At 53.5% G+C, this 19568-nt stretch overlaps 6 protein-coding genes across 6 annotated transcripts; 4 read left to right on the top strand and 2 right to left on the bottom strand.

Annotated features, from left to right (window-relative positions):
• Positions 1 to 1693: 1693 nt before the first annotated feature.
• On the top strand, positions 1694 to 2266 carry J7T54_007921 (uncharacterized protein; the record flags this gene model as incomplete). Its single annotated transcript, XM_051502498.1, has 1 exon — positions 1694 to 2266. One exon carries the CDS (start codon positions 1694 to 1696, stop codon positions 2264 to 2266), a length of 573 nt encoding a protein of 190 aa, XP_051365684.1.
• Positions 2267 to 6513: 4247 nt separating this feature from the next.
• Positions 6514 to 8910, bottom strand: J7T54_007920 (uncharacterized protein; the record flags this gene model as incomplete). The annotated part of the gene is made up of 8 exons (XM_051502497.1): positions 6514 to 6555; positions 6637 to 6765; positions 6834 to 7138; positions 7207 to 7243; positions 7388 to 7494; positions 7886 to 8111; positions 8183 to 8794; positions 8869 to 8910. The coding sequence occupies 8 exons, from the start codon at positions 8908 to 8910 to the stop codon at positions 6514 to 6516; spliced, it is 1500 nt and encodes a 499-aa protein (XP_051365683.1).
• Positions 8911 to 11646: 2736 nt separating this feature from the next.
• J7T54_007919 (uncharacterized protein) lies at positions 11647 to 12507 on the top strand (the record flags this gene model as incomplete). Its single annotated transcript, XM_051502496.1, has 2 exons — positions 11647 to 11943; positions 12013 to 12507. The coding sequence occupies 2 exons, from the start codon at positions 11647 to 11649 to the stop codon at positions 12505 to 12507; spliced, it is 792 nt and encodes a 263-aa protein (XP_051365682.1).
• Positions 12508 to 12839: 332 nt separating this feature from the next.
• J7T54_007918 (uncharacterized protein) lies at positions 12840 to 13157 on the top strand (the record flags this gene model as incomplete). The annotated part of the gene is made up of 1 exon (XM_051502495.1): positions 12840 to 13157. The coding sequence occupies one exon, from the start codon at positions 12840 to 12842 to the stop codon at positions 13155 to 13157; it is 318 nt and encodes a 105-aa protein (XP_051365681.1).
• A 4167-nt stretch (positions 13158 to 17324) lies between these two features.
• J7T54_007917 (uncharacterized protein) lies at positions 17325 to 18449 on the bottom strand (the record flags this gene model as incomplete). Its single annotated transcript, XM_051502494.1, has 1 exon — positions 17325 to 18449. The coding sequence occupies one exon, from the start codon at positions 18447 to 18449 to the stop codon at positions 17325 to 17327; it is 1125 nt and encodes a 374-aa protein (XP_051365680.1).
• Positions 18450 to 19066: 617 nt separating this feature from the next.
• Positions 19067 to 19554, top strand: J7T54_007916 (uncharacterized protein; the record flags this gene model as incomplete). Its single annotated transcript, XM_051502492.1, has 2 exons — positions 19067 to 19325; positions 19391 to 19554. 2 exons carry the CDS (start codon positions 19067 to 19069, stop codon positions 19552 to 19554), a joined length of 423 nt encoding a protein of 140 aa, XP_051365679.1.
• Between the last annotated feature and the right edge of the window lie 14 nt (positions 19555 to 19568).

Here is a 19568-nt window from a genome sequence, read left to right as displayed (position 1 = left end):
GTCAAAAGCTGAAGCTATGTACTGTGCTTCTCGAAACACACCATACCAGTCTAGCTGTCATTTCCTTCACATTGTTGATATCCGACTCATCAACCCCTTTTCCCTCCACATCCTGTCTTTAAAATGTCAAATGAGACGCACAGGTTGAAGATAACCGGCACTGCACTACCGACGCTCCTCGGATGGCCTAGTGCGGGCGGTGTCTGGGTTTTCAAGCCCGACCAGGCGCAAATGAACCAATACAACGATCTTCCGCCCACGACCGACATGGACGAACACTGCCGGTGCTTAGAACGACTCGGGGCTACGTTTTACAGTGATCCCGACAGCTGCGAAGAGGTCAAGGCGACGTTGGCTTGTCTGCCTCCAGGTAGGCAACAATAAGGAGGCCTCAATACTCAAACTCATGTTTGGTCTTGTTGGATGCTTGTCACATCGGCACCTGGAAAGTGTGCACCATAGCAAATCCAAAATTGGAATTGTTTTGCTTTGCGCCGCTCTGATGCTGTTTATCCCCACCTCGACCTCGTAGGCAATTTTGATGCCCTCGTGGTTTCAATTGGCAAGCTAGACAAGCAGCGTTAATGAGCGGATCACCAGGGGCGGGGATCTGATGCAAGCCTGCCCTGCTTGGGGAAGCGGCCGTCCGTCTCTCCCTTTCTCAACAAACAGTTCAGAGACGCGAGAGCACATTTTCTGTACGCCCAGCCCGATTGCGCCCGGTTGCGCTGGGAATCCGAGAAGGCATGCTTCGGCTGCCGAGGATGACGGTTCGCGACTTGCATTCTCTCAGCACGTCCACCTCGGAATGTCCTCACTATCGTGGACGTTGCAAACTATGCGATTAGAAATGCGTCCCGCGCTATCGTTACAGCCCGCTTATGTATGGGTCCGCCAGGGCAAGGCCAAGCTAGCGACGGGTCACGGCCGCGATTCGGGCGGCTCCAATACCTTATTGTCAATTCTCCGAGGGACCAGAAAAGGGCGGTGATGAGCTGGCAGTGAGTGAACCTGCGAGTGGAGGTGGTCTGCCGAGTGTGTTGTTCATCCATCCGTTGGGCTGCGTATGTAGAGGGAGAGGGAGCCAATGATTGACACAATTTGCGACGCAGCGTAGCACAGAGGGAGGCATCCGTCTGCCGCGTGCCGCCTCCAGTCCTCCAATGTTGCGTGTACTGTGCGTGCCTGATCAGAGACTGTGCTCCGGAACGCTGCCCGCTTGCCGAGATGTTAGTGTTGCCACGACACGCCCACTTAGATTCCATCTGCGACGCCAGTCCACGCTTGGCGCGCCCCTGGGCCTGGATGCCGGTGCCTGCAGCAAGCACTGTGCGTCTACTGTCCCTTGTTCGGTTGTGCCTGACGCTATACTCTTCTCGTCCCCCTGTCAATGCGTCTGGGGCGCATGATGGATGGATCGACAGAGTTTTAATATCGCGCTCTCTCGTCCTCCCTCTCACTCGTTGCGATCTCTGCACAGTCTCTTCTTTTCTTCGCCCCTCACGACGCACCGACATTCTTTTTTTTTTTTTTTTCAATCTCGTCTACAAGCTCATTCTCGACGCAGGCATCGCTCCAGTTGTACCTTTGCTCTCTGATACCCCCTCTTCCAACTTCAAAGCGAAGCATACCGTCGCCGGTCGCGTATCTCACTTCTACCACTCGAGACAACTTTTGCAAACCACCATTCACCATGCGCTTCACCACGGGAATCGCCGCTGTCGCTGCCGCCGCTGGCGCGCATGCTCAGATTGAGGGCACCACCACCATGACCTCGACCACCACCATGACCAGGACCATCACCCAGTGCAACCCTACCGCCACTGACTGCCCTCTGTGGCACACGACCTCGAGCGTGGTCGCTGAGACCACCTCCGTCGTTCCCGAGACTACCACCTCGACTCCCGAGCCCGAGCCCGTGCCCGAGCCCGAGCCTGAGCCCGAGACCACGATGGAGACCCCCATCATCGAGACCACCATTGCCGTCGTCAGCGTCAACACCCCTGCACCCAGCACCAGCAGCAGCTCCAAGACTACCATGGTCTGGTCCGTCTCGCACAACTCGACCTCCCACGGCCCTACAGAGTACCCCGGCGCCACCAGCAGCGGCGTCCTGCCCACTGACGTCCCCGAGGGTCCCTCGGACACTGCCTCCGCTCCTTCGACCCTGCCCACCGACGACACCCCCGGCGCCGGTGTTACCTCTGTTGCCCAGACTGGCTTCATGGCCATGGCTTTTGCCGCTGTCGTTGCCGCCATCTTCTAAGCACAGCAGCCTAGGGGTCCCCAGTGGCTGTCTCCTCGAACCCTGGTGGTTCCACGACAAAATGTTGTCGCGTCATGCGCCACTCCTTCTACTTTTACTTCAATCTGCTTGATAGACTTTTCTTCGCAGGGGACGGACGTTTGGAGACCACTTTTTACATATGACATCTTCCGCCTTAGAGAGACCAGGCGGCGCTTGGTCCTGTCTATAGATTCTTTGATACCAACAGTTACATATGAGCAATCTTCACCAACGAAGCTTATCTCTGCTAGCCTGCCATGCATGTACAAAGGACAAAGCCGCCTCATTGCATTCCCATCAGCGCGTCTGGCTCGCAGACGCGATGCACGTCATTGCGCTGATGCCGAAACTTGTCTCAGCGCGGTGTCGCAAGCGCCCAATGTGGCAAAAGCCCCATAAGAAAATGACGCATCTCATCGTGATTAAATGCTGCATCAGTGGATAGCTGCAACGCATCATCGCAGCCATCACTTGTTAGAGAGGCGGATGGGAGATGCAGCGACGCAGCTGCTCAAATCGATTCAGAAGAGACGACACATGGGCAACTCCCCTCTGATGCGCTTCACTGAAACCGTGCAATCCCGGAACAAGTCAGACATGCCTCGCGTTTCAAGTGTCAACGCAGCCTCGTCCACTATATTGCATTTCATTCCGAAGCAGGAGAAAGACATGGACCTCTCAACGGGGCCGGACCACCGCTTGATCTCCACCCCAGGTCCGCTCCGGAGGTCGGTCCCGGTCGCGGCTCCAGTGATCCAGTCCGTGAGCCGTGTCCGGTGTTCCCGTTGGCCACCATACCACATCCGTACACGGTCAGTAAACGGTCATGTTGTCTTGTCTAGAACTAGCCCTAATCAAATTTGTATTTCAAGTCACAAATATGTGCACGTGTTTGCAACTGAAAAATCTGTTAAGTTTCAACCGCTCGCAGCGACTCGAATTTAATGAAAAAAAAAGGAAGAAAAGAGAAGGAAAAAGAAGAAAAAAAGGGAAAAGACTATCAGTTACTATCCCATCAAGTATTTGAACTCAGCACAGGCAGCATCTTCAAAAACTATAGCAAAAGTCGTCATGGGTAATATCCTCTCCCGGCTCGTTCGGCACCTTCGTGTCCAGGACTAGCCTATCCAGGACCACCCTCCTCCGACCATCCTTCAGCTGCCGGTGGAAATTCTGCTCGAGATCACTGCTTATCTTGAATCGCACGTAGTATCATTGGGATCCCTTACCTTGACCTGCGGAGCCTTCTACAGGTTCCTCCAGCAATGCCTCCACGAAAGGCACGACGAAATCACGCAGGGGCTGCTCACTCTACTGGAAAAGGACCTGGAACACCAATACTACCATTGCCTGGGTTGTCAGAAGTCGCATGCTTTTGACCCGTGTTTGACTGATGGGCTCTCCGCGTGGCGATATAAGCAGCGCTGCCGCCACCCTCGGCCGTTCACGCTTGACTTTATTGATGGGCAAACTCTGTAAGAAGCAAAATTGCCTGACCGTCTGTAGCAAGCTAATCTTCTTATACAGTGAACGTGTCATCGCGCGTCTCGGCACGAATCGATATCTGTACGGGGCACCACGGGGCTTACTTTTGTGCATTCTCAGGACCCCTAGGTGGGTCTGGAGCTGGGTTGGTGGCCCGTTGTGGCTACAGAGCCCAGACGCAAGGATAGTCAACGGCGAACTGATTCTGCAGGTGAGCCACGAGTTACAAGGTGGGGGCTATAGTGTACGAGAAGCAATTAACGAGGGCCGATATCGACTGTGCCACCACGTGATGACAGACCCTTTGGATCTGATCAGCCCATGGAGAAACAGTCGGCAACATGTCCCCGGGCTTGCGGGTATTGATGTTCTCAGGACATGCGAGAATGGCTCGGGCTCTTGCAACGTTTGCTTGATGGACTATACAATTACAATACGACAAGCCGATGCGCGAGAGCCAATTTATTCAACAACTGCCCCGGGAGGTGTAAGAGTCACATTCTATCCCTCCACTACCTCTTCACCCTCTGAACAACTGTCGCAGGTGTACTACGAAGTTGTTCCGGCTGGTTGGCGAGTGACCATGGTGTCCTACCACCTCCTCGGAGCATGTCGTGATGAGGACGACTGGAAGTGGGAAGCATCTGTGGGAAGAGGCAAGTATTACAACCCACTTTGCAAAGGCAATGAAAACGATCTGAATGTTTTTCCATCGGGCGAAGTCAAGAGAATGTGGGACAGTCTGAACCAAACGGCTTGATGATAGTCAAGCGCCCACAGCATTGGGTAACTAAGCGCAATACCAAGCGTCACTTCAAAAGGGGATGGTATTTTCCTTGATGCTTGGATCCTTCACAGGCTCCAACAGCTCTTTAGCAAAGATCAGGCACTGCCAAACAGTCACCCTTAGCAGCGAACGACGTGACGCACTGCTGCCGATTCCCATGACACCAACCTTGACATCGCTCTACGATGGAGGCGTCCTACTTGAACAAACATAACATCTCGCTGTACATGACGCGACGCAGGTGTCGCTAGCCAATAAATACTTGGTGTCCTGTCTTCTCCTGTGTAGCGTGTCAGCGGTGTCGCGCCCGACACGGTGGAGTGACAAACCTGAGGCTCCCCCTTGTTGCCAATTATGTGATGGAGTCAGCGATTCTGGGACTCTTGACGAAAAGCCCCGAAGGGTCTCGAAGTACAACCTCGTGAACTCATAGCGAGTCGCGTCCGTGTTGTTGTAAGATGGTAGTCGACGGGAGTGTGCCCGGCCTATGGAGTTTGTAATCTTCTGGAAGAGCGGATCGATTGCATTGGCGTTGGTCATACGGCTGACTGGAGTTTTGCTTCGAAATCTTGGGCGCGAAACCAAGAAACTGTGGATTTTCAGCGAGGAAGAATACCGATAGGGGCTGTACTGGTGGTCTCAGCCATTGTCATGCAGCTCGCGTTGGATTCACCCGCGCTGCTGGAGCGCAGGTTACTAGACCCCAGCACCACGATGAGGTCGCGAGCGCTTGCTGGGGGGGCACCATTGTGAATGATGTCCCACGACCCTGGTCGGTCAGGCCGTGCCGTGCGTCGGCGTCAGACGGCTTCAGATTGCTACATCTGGTGTCCACTCCCGTGCTCACCACTGTCTGCACTGCCAGCGGGTCGGGAACGGATCTCTAGAGCCCAATGCCCTATAGGTACCCAAAAGGGTCACAGAGAATCCGTCATCGAGGACGGCTGACGCAATGCCTCAGCCAGGTCCTGCACGCTATCTGTTAGAGTCTGAAACGCTTCAGCCAGTCGTGTACTGGCCTCGGAAATTTGCAGACACATCTGCATGCTCACCCATGGCCTTGGTCTGCGCTTGGATCGCCTCTAGGATATTTTCAAGCAGGGAGTCGCTTAAGGACGCAGGCTGAGACGAGGGAGGTGGTGGTGGAGGAGGAGGAGGAAAGTAACGGTCTGGGATGGCAACCCCGAGCCGGTCAAGAAGACGAACGAGATAATGTGCCACAAGGTTTCCTACTAGGAAAACCCAGACGTCGTTCCAGCTATCAAAGAAAGCCATTTTGACACGATACAGAAATTAGTGGAACGGCGATTTAGGGAGAGAAGAGAACGGAAGGGAGAGCATCGGGGCCATCTTGACCTTAAGCACTAGGTACCTCAATAAACAACTGAATCGAGAGTGACGGTTGCAGCTGCCACTTGAGTTGAGATGAATCTTACCTAAGGTAGGTAGATACGAACCTTACTAGTCAGGACTGGCTGAGATTGGAAAGCGCTACCTTTCAGCCCTAGGCCATGCTAAGCAGAGAAGGTATGATCATACTACGCGCAGGTCAATATTTGTCGCTTGCTTCTAGATAATAACTAACAGTACTTGGCTGACTAGGGGCATTTTTGACGAATTCTTCGTGGTTCTCTGGCCCTATATCGGCGTAGACACCTCGTACCGGCATTAAAAACTCATAGAGGGGTGAGACAAGTATGCTTCGGGGTGATTCACTATCTTCCCGCTTTGGTAGTAGGAAGAGCCACCAATACCTAAAGCCGGCATGGGATGAATACTCCTCGGTGCTCAGTGCATTGTACAAACGCATAGTCCGTGGTGCAATGGGATCCCATGTGATGTTGCTGATCCGTCAATTAAGGGGCGTGCATGCGGATGGCTCTCTAGCCAGGCCAGGATGTATTCATGTTGCGTATGTACATGGAACTTCATACCACATACACCCCCTACTGAATCAAGTGAAACTACTAAAAAGTAGACTTTCATCGCCCAGTGCCTGTTCAGGCATGCCCAATAGCCGCAATGTGTCGGGGTGCGTCAGTCGCGGACTCCATTCACGCAACTCCTTGCCATATACGCAATTTAGCAGATTGTACCGGACGAACGATCCCATCTTCTCCATGGACGCGAAACCTCCCACAGAATGGACTATCTGAACGACGCCCATGGCATGCTGCGCTGCTGTTGCAAAGTCTCCTATCGAGATCTGTCTTGTTATTAGCCTCAGCTTTAGCGTGGTCTGGGCGGAATCCTCTGCAAAACATGTACACATACGTCGTCAAAGACGAGGACCATCGCAAGCGTAGCCGTAGCGGCAGATATAAGACCGTGGCCCACAGCCAACTCTTGCTGAAGAGCCCGGATGTATCTCCATTTGTACTGCTGAGCAACGTTCTCGTACCCTGCCTCCGGATATGCCATGGCCAGATGCCGACAAGCGGACAGCAGGAACCCTCTCAGAAAATGGAAGCTTGTAGACGAGAACAGTAGCCAATTCTCAGCTAGACTCCGCGCTCCAGAGGATACCTGCGTCAGTACAGGGCAGGTGGCGTTGAGACCAGGAAAGACTATGGTGATGTCTACACGGGCGCGACAATTGGTCAGCTTTCCATCATCTTGATTTTCGGACCCAAAGAGATTTTCTTACAGTGATGGAAGAGTTTGTGCTCACTGTGGGTCAAGGTCTGCAAGAAATCGCGGAGTGGCTCATGCTCAAAGGCGCCTGTGATAACGGCGGGAACATGTACTGATGAACCAGGTCGCCCACCGACGGCGTGACAGTTGCGACTCAAGCTCTCGTCATCACTGGCTTCATTGAAAGTTCTTACCCGCTGCTGAGTGTACCTTTTGACCTCGAGCCTGCGGGCTCGAGCGTGCGCAGCCCGAGCCGCATGGGAGTGCGCCTTGCGCTTTGTTTTGGCCGAGGCAGGTTGGCCTGGGTGCGAGATCACGACAAAGTCAGTCATGTCTGGAGATCGAATGGTTCGTTTTGGAAAGAAATTAGTCCTGATTCAATTTCTGGCAGACGACTCTTAATCATGATGGCATAGCCTCAATCCTTTGCATCCCCTGCCAAGCTAGTCCCCCATCCCTCCATTCCCAATTTGTCAGCCTCGCGGGCCCCTGGGAGGATCAAGACCTCAGGACAGGACCCAGGCATGTCGCATGATGTCTCAGCCCTGCCAAGATGTGCTCCTACTATAAATGGCTAGCGGCCGGTCAGGCCACCATCCTCGCTTATAAGTGGTAAGAAATGACTTCGTCCCCCTCCACAGTGGCCTTGTAAATGGCACCAAATGCCGTCATCACGTCCTCTGGCAGCGGACCTGCCTCAATTGCATCAATGTTTGAATGCAGCTGCTCCATGCTGGAGACGCCGATGATGACAGAGTCCCCATGAGCCCTGGACAGGGCACTATGATGCGCCGTCCAGCGCAGCGATGCCGCATGTCCGCTGATCCCGTACTTGGACGCCATCGACACAGCTTCCTCGACCGCATTCAAGATACAAGGGTTCAAATAAAATCCCGCATAGAGAGCCCCGGGGCCATGCTAAGCAAAGAGATGATCAGCAGGTGAGCCACGTCTCCCGTGATTCGATGCGAAGTGAGCGTCGGACTTACCGATGGGTCAAAGCGACTGCCTGGCCGAACGTTTCGATGATTGCCGGCAAACAATCCACCAGCCGCCGGACTAAACGCATAAAATGCCATGCCGTGCTTTCGTAGCACCGGAAAGAGCTTCTCCTCGTTGCTTCGGACAACCGCGTTGTAATGTCCCTGGTATACGCTAGGCTTCACGTAGCCATGCTTCTCGCACAACCTCACAAAGTCCTCCACCTCGTCCGCGGTGTAGTTTGATAGTCCCCATTGCTTGATCTTGCCTTCCCTGAAGGCCTTGTTCACCGCCTCGCATGCTTCTAAAGGATCTGTGTCCCGATCAGGGACGTGGAGGTACTCAGTGTTGATCGTGCGGATCTTGAGGCTCTCCAGCGAGGCGTCGATCTCCCGGAGGACCTTGTCGCGGGTGTGCGCACCGGGTATCAAGGATGTGACCTTTGTATCAATAGTGAACCGATCACCCGCTGATACCGCGCCCATACGGTCCTCGGACGCGCCGTACATGCGTGACGTGTCGAGATGGTCGTATCCCCTGGCTGCAAACGCGTCGAGGAGGTCCTTGACTTTTTCGGGCTTGTCGAATCGAACTGTGGCCATGGTAGATAAATCTCCAACCTGAGTACATAATTTGATCAGTTTCATTGAAAGATGGGCGCTTGGTGTCTGATCAAATTGTTCTCATGACTTACACAAAACATGCCAAGCACGAGGTTGGGTGTGGTGGTAGCCATGGTACCTGACGGTGGAATGCAACGCTGACTGCAATGGAGAGGTTCGATAATTGATGAGAGTAAACGACCGAGAACTGTGCAGCTCATCTTCCCAGAGGAGTAACCTCGTGGCTTCTTATATAGTCGCTATGCTGCCCTAGACCTGAAGCTTTGATAGCAATGCCCTGTCGGCGCCAAGATCTGCTCCTACCAGAACAGGCAATTGCACCACCACCGCGTGAATGGCCAAGGACGGTAATGAGGGAGTGAGGACTCTTGTACGGAGTCCGATGCTCGTCAATGACTTCAAGGCACAAGCTAACGCCCACGCGCGCAGGAGTCGATCATGCGTTGATTTGTAACAAAATACTCTGTCGCTTAACGGGAGCCTGGTGGGATCTCGGCATGATGACCTTTGTCATTTGACATGCGAGTCAAGTCGTTCAAGACCATCATCATAAGCCAATGCTGGATATCGCACTTCATGAAACTAACCAGGATCCAGGACGTCTCTGTACAAGAGCCTTCTCCGAGCCAAAGCCAGAGCCCTGACTGTGGGCAGACCCTTGTCAACCGTCTTGCCGTGCCTCAGCAACATGAACACTAGAGCCACGGTCTTTGGACACCTTCCCACTTGTCACAGTCTTCCAGCGGGTATATGACCCCTTCATCGAGCCGTTCATATCGTTCGCGTTTCTTCTGGTGTCTTGTAGGTACCTCTCCGATAGTAGGCGGGGCGTTTGGGTTAGAGAAACAGAGCCACCGTGACTATTCGACGATGGTCGTGCCCAAAATCCGAGGTGGAATGTGCTTGATAAAGGGCTTGATCGCGGAGAGGCTGGCACATACTATGGAGAGACCGGCCTCGGCGAAGCTAGCCATGAATTAGAGACGATTGCGGGTTGGGCACGTAGTTAGACTGGACTCTTACATCCAGAGAAGGACCGGGCCGCCGCCCCAAGATTGGTCCTTCATCACCAATGGAGTTGAGTAACGCCACAAGTCTCATGACAGACGTAAGGACAGTCCCAGCAGGCCCGAGTCAGCTTCCCATCGTCCGAGAGACAACGAAGTTGACTTACATTCCACTAATCCCAAAGAAAGCTAGCAGCCCAATCTTTTGCCGCATCGAGATCTGCAAGGGTATCACGACCGGGATAGGCACTGCGAGTACCATCGTATCTGTGATGGTGCCAAGAGCTGCCGTAGCCTTGTAGACAGCGTTTCGATCAATGCATTCCGAGTCCGTGATGGTCATGTCCCACGCCGCTCGAGTTGGTCGACAGGGGAAGTTGGTGACAAATGTGATGGCGACAGACGATCCGACGACCACAAATGCCGTGAACCAGACCGCAACATGGAACCATTTCTGCGGCGTAAATCGTCTACAGACAAGGAGCACTGACATTTTGGCGCCACACTGTACGGGACTGTAGAGGATCGGGAGCAGGTACAGCGCTCGCTCGTATAAATAGGGCGAATTTTGAATTCGGCATCTCCCAGCCATGTGTGCCCATGCCACCGCGAGCGAAATCATCTCTAGAGCGGTTAGTCCTGGAACAAAGCTTGCTCGATGATGGCACTCACGGATGATGAGCGTTTGAAGAACGACCGAAAACACCTGTGCCAGGTTAGCATCCGAGCAACCGCCGCGTGCAGTCCGAGCGCTGTATTCCACACACATAGGAAACGCCTAAGCAGATCTTGTCATGTCAGTGATACTCGGGTTGAAGCCAACATCCAGGAGGTCCAGCGAGTTTCCAACGCCAGACAGCCAGTACGCTTCGATTTTGCTATTGCGTTGAGGGTTATCGAAGTCGATTTCATATTCTTTGGGTGGCGGAATGGCGACTGGGATGCCGTTGACTATAGTACCCATGGCGATTTCCGCTGCGGAAAGGGCTTAAGGTGTAATTATGGAAGTGCAGATGAGCGCGAATAGCTGTTCAAAAGAACAGAACGGCTGATGAGTACCTTAGGTAGAAAGGGGTCCCTGCTAAGTTGAGATGATGCGAGGAAAAGGCATCTCCCTCTACTCCGCGGAAACCATGACTGTTGGTTGCTTGCGAAGATGCTTGCAGATGGCCTGACAGGTTCATCGCGTCTCAACTCCCAAAGGGCTCAACAGCTTCTTCATGATCCCAGTGAGCCCCCATAGTACCGAATTGCGGTCCCGAGTCCTGGCTAATTGACCTGTCGACTTCTCCAAGACAGGTCTGTGACATGGATGAGGGATTAGTGATCATTCACACGGGGTGTCACTGTTGACACGGGCAGTCTTGTCGGCTTTTTGAATCCAGCAATGGCATCTCTTGTCGGTTTCCGCTGTCGTCCTTGTTGGTCTTGGGCGCTGTCAACTTGTTGGTTGTTAATTGTGTTGGTTGAGGGGGCGAAAGTTGAAATACTCAGAACATGAACCCTGGCAGCTCGCGAAGAACGCAAGCGCAGGCACCGGGGGTCAATACAGGCCGTAATCTGTATGCACTATCCATGCATGCATGTGACAATGCAGTCCTGTCTCCAACATGGAAGCTGGCTGGCGGAAGCAAAGCCGCCAACAAGGGGCATGGACAAGTTGTTCGGAGGTGGATGGCCATCATGTCGGCATATATACTGACCGTGGGCCCCAAAATTTAACGTGTCGGTCGACCGAAGGACTGACGATCACATCGGAGCGAAACTTGATACCTGCAGTCGTCCTCTGTTGTGATCGCCTTCTTCTTAACCTAGGCGGGAACTGTGCACTTGCATTTGACCATGGCCATTCTCACACTTCAACCGGCAATCCCTCAGGCCCAAGGCCTCATCTCTGCAGGCCTCCAGTCGCGTATACTGTCTCCCACAGACGCCGACTTCACGGCCCGACAAGAATCGTACTGGTCAAACAGCGCCAAGATTACGCCCGCGTGTACCGTACAGCCACAATCGGCGGAAGAAGTCGCAATTTCCGTCAAAGCCCCTGTTGCTGCTGGTCAAAAGTTCGGCGTCCGGAGTGGCGGGCACACCAACTGGGCGGGATCAAAAAACATCCAAGACGGAGTGACGAGTGACCTCGTTCGCCTGAACAAGACAGTGTACAATTTCGACACCGAGACGACCAGCATTGGCCCTGGCTGCCGATAGCGCGAGGTCTATGCCGAGCTCGACAAGCATAGGCGCGCGGTCACTGGTGGTCGTGGGGGCAATGTTGGAGCCGCTGGTCTCTTGCTCGGTGGCGGAAACACTTTCTTCACCGCACGTCAGGGATTCGCATGCGATAATATCGTTTCGTACCGGGTCGTCCTCGCTAACGGCACCGTGGTGAACGCGGACGAGCAGACCAATACAGACCTCTTTCACGCCCTCAAGGGCGGCTCAATCAACTTTGGCGTCGCTACCGGGTTCACCATGACGGACATTCGATATGACAAGGTGTGGGGTGGCATGACATTCTTCCCGAAGCAGGCGATTTCTGGTGCCATTGAGGTCTTATCGTCATTCACTGACAATGTGCCCAAATACATCAACAGCAACCTGGTTACCATTTTCACCCATATGCCAGACTTCAAGGATATCGTCGTTGCCACCCTCTATGCGAACTTGGCCGGCATTAAGAAGCCTCCAGCATATAAAAAGTAGTTGGCCCTGCCAGAGATCATAAACACTATCAAGGTGACCACCGTCTCAGAGATAGCCTTTGAGTACAACGTACCTACCAACTAGTCTACTAGTAAGATTCAATGCCCATGCCCGGGCTCAACGCGTGCTAACACATGTCTCTGTAGTGATACATGGTTCACGTGCTGCTTCAAAAACAACACCCGGATCATCTCCAAAGCGTCGGATCTGCATCACCAGCTCGTGGAAGGGCTAACGGCGTTCATCCCGGATGGCGACTTTATCACTCAATGCTTGTTCCAGCCCTTGCCTGCAGTTTTCGGACAGCGCTGCGTTGAAGCTAGGGCAACGTGATGGGCATGAAGCGGCAGAAGGACAATGGTATACTGTTCCTCCCCGTCGTGATGGCAAAGACCCTGGAGCAGGACGCTTTTGCGCGACCCAAGTTTCACGCTTGTATCCAGCAGATTCGCGAAATTGCAGCAACTCTCCAGGGGGTTAACCTCGACTGGGTATATCTGAATCATGCGGACAGCAGCCAGTATCCACTCGGAAGCTATGGTGCCGACAACATCAAGAAGATGAAGGCGGCGGCGGCCAAGTATGATCCGCACGAGGTCTTCCAGAAGCTGTGCCCCGGGGGCTTCAAGATCTCCAATTTCGAAGCCTGATGATGGGTTCTTGGCGATATCATCCTACAGATGTCCAAGTGCGCGTCGAGTCTTCATGCTATAGGCTTCTCGACAAATCTGGGTATAATTTGCACCATGAGGCTCCCAACTCAGATATAAGCAATGTTTCCTCGGAGAATAGTATACATATAGTCTTGGAACTTACCCAGGCTCTACTCAGTACCAGAGGTTGGGGTAGCTTTGGCCCCAGTCTGGGGGCCACCTCCAATGGAGATGACAGCGAATGAGGCCGCACTGAACTGGTTCAGCCAGTTGCGCGAACGCCATCGACACAAGATGGAGTGCTGATATCTGGAAAAATCCAGGTGGAAGCTGGCTTTTGGACTACCTCTTGTTCGAAGTGTCTAGGTCACCAGCATCTTGACATAGAATGCGCTGGCCAAATATATTGTAGTAGCGGCCTGATCCAGCTCACATCTGCATGTATCCAGCTTGAGCAGTTTGAATGATAAAATTTTCCAAAGCCTACTGCGTAGACAGCATAACCGTTGGACCGAGCCTAAGAGCGGGTGTTCTGCAAACGGCAGCCAACGTCGCGGGACAACGTTCATGAACTCGGCGGTGCACCTCAAGACAGCAAGATAGCGCGGAAGGCAGGGAAAACGGCGGCATCGATCTATACGTCCATCCTCGACGTTCCAGCCACAGAGGCAGCGCTTGACATGCCTGGAAGCATACTTCGATTGCGTGTGGGGATGTCGATTGTTCGATTTCCTGGGCGAAAAATCCAGCTAAGAAAGGTGGGTGGCAAGGCAGGTGTCCGCATGTTTCCTCGGTGTGGGTACAGCAGGTGAGCACGAGAGACCTAGGTTTCGTAAGTAGCTTTGGTTCAATCGACGCACACACTAAGGTGTCTGTAGCTTCCTTGATGCACAGGTGCGCTGAGTGAGCTGTGACCCAGACCCTAGTCGTCTTCAATACCTACAGTAGTTCCGGCCGCCTGTAACAAACCAGACCTGTTGATCTGGAATACTTCTGTTCTGTTTGGTGGAAGACCAATATTGGCCAATAGATTGTGAAGCCACCAACCGGTGCAGAAGTGCAATTCACATGCCAAGTGCCACTTGATGGGCTACCTGCAGCCGAGACATCCCATCCAGTTGGCTGGTCGATAAGTGCGTGCCATGCAGCGACGCATGGTCGTCCAGGCTGGCCAGGAAGATACAGCCGCCAGGAAAATTCCGTTTTAAGTGGACTTGCTATTGGTATATCTCGAAGTCTTTCTGATTTTTGTTGGCTCGTCAGGCGGCAGAGGGTGCTGCATATGGACACACTATGGGCGAGTTCCAGTGTGTTGTGGACTTGTGGTTGCTTTTGCGGGAAGCCTCGCCTGGACCACCACTGCACGCCCATCGTAATTTAGAGGGCTACGAAACAGCGTAGCCGTGCAGCAACAAGATTCCAGATGCAATTTGATGCGGCACACCGACAGCCTCGACATTTGCATCGGCAGTCTGCTCCCTATGCATTCCTGTGGCGTCGAGACCGTGAGAGAACAAGTGCGGAAGGGTCTCGGATGTCTCACGAGGACCCCAGGCTAGTTTCTCATCCACAAAGAATAGCGACACGAGTAGACGAGCTGATCACTCCGAGATCTGCGCGTTCCTGAAATGACATCTTTTCAGCTCGCACATTTAAGGAGGTTTCCAGAATGTTCGTGTAAGTTACCAAGCGAGGCGCTGTGCGTCTGAGGGAGTGTGGCGTTGATGTCTCATTGGTCACCACTTTGTCGGGACCATTGGAGGTTGGACGACCAATAGCCAGTGGCCGAATATTGATTGTCGCAGATTATGAGTTGCGTGTACTCGACAAGCTGACTCGCCTCGTGGCAGTGAGAGCGCACCATCCTACCCGAGTCTGTTCTGCTGACCGGCGACTGCGCGCACTCACGCAACGGTAGCGACAGATGACTCGTCACTGTCCACCGCGACGCCTTCTGTGTCTCGCTCTTGAGCTAGCTCGGTTGTCGTAAGGGAGGGAGAATTGGACATTCCATCCTACAAAGCACGGCCCCGGCATGGATATCAGGAAACCCGTAAGAGTGCCTCGTCGACGCTTTAAGCCGTACCTTGCGATGCATGACTTCTAGCCGAGACCTCTTCAGCCCTATATTTGTCATGCACTGGATGGTGAAGTACGTATAAAGGGCGGTTGGCCTGGCCTGGCAAGGTCAAAAACCCGCCAACAATTCGAAACCACCTTTGAACCCAGCAACTGCCGCGCAGCATAACCTAAGAAGCGGCGAGATCCCAGCATTTTCCATGATCATACCTGTACCGAGCAGCAACGCAGATACTTGTGCCCAACATGAGCAATCGATTGCCCGCCTTGCTCTCAGACCTTTGGGCGACAACAGAGGCCACTGGCGACATACTCCATGTGCAGCCTAGCACACTGCATCTGCGCATCAACTCTCGCGCCAACGGCCTCTGCAGGCATCACAACGAGCACGGCTGCACAATGAGTGTGCCTTCCTACGCGCCAGGTTCTCTGTGTGCGCAGTGCGCCGCCAACGAGGCGAACGGCTTGCCATGCGCATGAACATGCGCGAGCAGTTGGAGATTCTCGGCAATTCTCGGTCATGGCAACAGTCGAGCTCTTTCAAACATCATGGAGGTGCATTCCGCAAGGATTACTGGGTGGCGTCCTGTGCAACACTGTGTCGAGTCTTGGGCGAGTGTTGGGGGTGGAAACGGCGCCATATATGACTACCGCTTGGCGGACCTAGAAGTCGTTTGCTTGTATTCTCGGGAATAGAGAATTTCAACTTCCGTCCACGTAGCATTGTTCCCCAGCAGAAGCGAATCGAATGTCGAACGAGAGCGTTCTGCCGTCCAAAACTGATTCCAAGTTCCAAGGCATGGAATGTCGTCGTTTTCCATGTGTCAACAAGTCAAGGGTGAGGGGGGTTAACTTAACGGGTGAGCGTATACGTAGTGTCGTGTAGTTCCACCGGTGCCGAACCAGGTTTGTGGCAGGAAGTTTGTTGCCGAGATCTGAGGATGCGCCTGGCATCTGCAATACAAAAAAGAGTACATGGTAGATGTGATAGACGATCAGGACCACCCGGCGTTCGAACCGAGAGCTGGTATCCCATGCCCTCACGTCAGCCAAATTGGGGACTCGTGAGTTACGCGTTGCCGGCGGTGGCAATCTCACGATCATGCATGATTTCTTCATCAAATTCTGTGAGTCTGGGATTACGACGATGTGGCTCGGGATGGCCGTGCTTTCTCTGAGCGAGATGACTGGCAGTTGGAGGAGGACGATTGAGAAAGTGGGGGGATCCAGTTGGTCGTAAATCGCGATTTCGTGATGGACCGCAGCCGGGGTGCCACAGGGTAGGTAGGCGGAGTAACTTGGCATATCAGTGCACGTGACCTGGTCGTCTTCATCACTTCGTCAACTTCATGTTGTCCGACGACTGACCAGCATCCATCCAATTTAGCCTGTGAAGAACACACAATCGTCCTGACCTGAGACAAAGTGGCGCGCTTGGCATCTCGGCGTATCCTGCAGCGGCTCATCAAGGTAACTTGAAGATCGTCTCCAAACACCTCGAGTCTTCTATCTCATTACCAGACTGTACAGAAATCTGACGAGATCCAGACTAAGCCGCCCTGCAACAATCAAGGCTCGCCAACTCGATTGCGCCACATATTGCGTTGGACGCGCCGTGCCGTTCCGCTCCGCTCCCGACCTTCTCAATTGAGAACTTCATCTCATCCAGTTCTGCACCGACGTCGATGCCTAGTGCCAAGACTAAGAGCACACGTCAGCCGCTCGCCGCCAAGCTACTCTTGTACGCTGATCGTCGTCTTGGCTCGACCAGATCCTACGTACCCCATTAGGCGGCCGATAATGGTGGATTAAGGTTGGACTATAGTCTGTAATCCACAGTCTTCTCCGGCCGAACACCAAGAGCTCCACAAAGACTTCTAAAATCATCATTCAACACGGGAATAGGCAGCCGTCACTCCAGCAATGGGCTATGAGTTTATGAGAAACTGCAAAAATGCCGCAGACTGTTTGAATTGACGGCCAAAGTTCTCCAGCGCACAGATTCGCCTGTTGCGACGATTGTCCCGGGAAAGTTCATCTGCGGCTGGAATGTTTTGTATCATCAAAGTCAGCTACCTCAACTCACTACTTCTCGGTGCTCTCAAACATGCGAACAAACATCTGAGCACGGATTGCGTAATACATTTTGGGAAACAGGACGTGAGGCACAGTCAGCACGAAAAAGCCAACAACCCAAGCATAGCCAAGCATCCTGCTGAGCAACTGGACGGAAGGGTCCCTGTTGAATCCTTTGCCAAGTTTCGATAGTGCGATTTCAATGCCGATCGCGAAAAAGTTTGCCCAGAAGAAGAACAGGTCTCTTTCTAGGGCCTTGTCGCCGAGCCTCCATCCGACCAGCACGTGCGCCAGCCCAGAAGTGGTGAAAACGAAGAATGCGGTAAATAGCTTCGCCAGTATTGGGTGGCTCCTCAGGAGCGGCAGTCGGCTCGCAATGCTGCGCGCCCAGGCGGCAGCCGACGGTGTGATTAGACGATGCCAGAAAACGCCCCAAAAACGCCGAAGAGTGAAGGCCTCCAGTGGAGATCGGAACAAAGGAGGCCACTCCTCAGGCTCGTCGATCTGCAAGATGACGACAAACACAAAGGCCAGCGCTATATGGCACAATGTGAGTTGGGAGTAGGTCTCGATGATCCACGACAGGGCCACATATGTTCGAATGAAGACGTCGCTCGCCGAGATTTCGCCAGACAGCAACCGACGGACCATCCACTCCTTCGCGGGTGAGAAGTCGTGGATGGTGAATGTAGCCAGGTGAGGTGCCAACATGTGGTCAAAGACCGCTCGTGAGGCCAGGATAAGTATCACTTTCACAACGCCGGACGCCACGAACTGTAACCGACGGCGAAGCGGTGCCACTGGCTGGTCCAAGGATACTGTTGGCAGTCCGCGAGGGTTGTTGAAACGCCGGTACGCCACCGGCAGATCCCAGCGGGGCTGACTGATGTCCAAGGTCTTGGCTGAGGATGCGAGTAGTATCGGACAGTAAAGGAGGGTAATGATGATGAGCATGCCAAGCTGCACGTTCAGCCCCAAGAAGGACGGTATGTGGGCAATGTCCTTGAAGGCGAGGCCGAGCGACGCCCACACCGGTACGAGCAGGACAACGCGCTGGTGTCGCTCGATGTATTGCGATCCCATCATTAGAGCCATCGCCTGTCCGTACAGCAACAGCGCTCGCGCGGCGGCCATGATGAGCAAAGATTGGTAACGGTTTTGGTGAATGAAGAAGTTGTTTTCGAAATGGACCAGCTTCGTCTGGGATGAGCACAAGAGGCAGTCGGCCGCTTCTTAGTCTTCGTGATGACGAGAGTTGAAGTTGCTTTAAGCGCTGAGTAAGGCATGCGGACATCCACACCTCTCGCTTGCCACAAGCCTCCCGAATGGTATAATTCCTCCTTTCGGCAGGTAGTGGTGTTGAATGGGCCGAAGGATTCGGGTTAGAAGCAATAGCTGAACTAACTACCGCACTGCATCCCACTCACAAATGCAACTGCTTTTTACTGCTTGACAAATGACGTTCTGCCGCAGGACGAAGGTCCGTTTGAGGAAATGCCAACCTCCAAGGCAGACGATGCCGCTGCTGATCAGTCGTCTACACAATGTGGACTGAATGTTCATTGCCTGGCCATTTCCTTCGCCACGTCGGCCAGTTTTGAAGAACGTCAACAGTATATAAGCTTTGCTGTCTCGCCAGCTATTTGACCTTAGATCACCACCAGCTCTCTCAAACATCAATCCACAAGCACTCTTACATCCCTCTCTGCCTCACAGTGAACATAACACGCACCACCAAATCAACCATCAAGATGCCTGTCTGGGCTGCTGTTCCTATCATCGCCGGCGTCGTTGCCAAGGGCCTCCAAGTCGGTCTTGATGCCTGGGAGAGCCGTGACCTCGGTGACAAGGGCTTCGAGATCGTTGCCCGCGTGGCCGAGTTCAACGTTGAGGACCGCCAGTCGTCCTGCTTCAGCAACGTCAAGGAGGGTGTGCCGCAGCATATTGTCGACAGCTGCTGCAACGGCCTCTCGGGTGCATGGGTCACTGTTAGCGGTAGCCCCAGCAATGGTATGTTCAATTCTCACATTTCCAAGGAATTTTTGTACGAATAGTACGCTTACACAAACTCCTAGGTGTCAGCATCGCTGGTCTGCCTTACGACTGCATCCCTCTGGCACCTTGGATTGATGGGACTGGCTCCGTTCCTTATGCTTGTGGTGACGACTGCATCAAGTATGATGGGTTGACTCAGGACGAGTACAACGCGCTGAAGAACGCTTTCGAGTCAAAGGTCTAAGAGTCCATTTTCAG

Source organism: Emericellopsis cladophorae, assembly GCF_022114955.1.
Source record: "Emericellopsis cladophorae strain MUM 19.33 chromosome Unknown NODE_3_length_1261782_cov_116_963312, whole genome shotgun sequence".
Lineage (NCBI taxonomy): Eukaryota > Fungi > Ascomycota > Sordariomycetes > Hypocreales > Bionectriaceae > Emericellopsis > Emericellopsis cladophorae.
The sequence above is the reverse complement of the archived record's forward strand: the minus strand, read 5'-3'. Positions and strand labels throughout refer to the sequence as shown.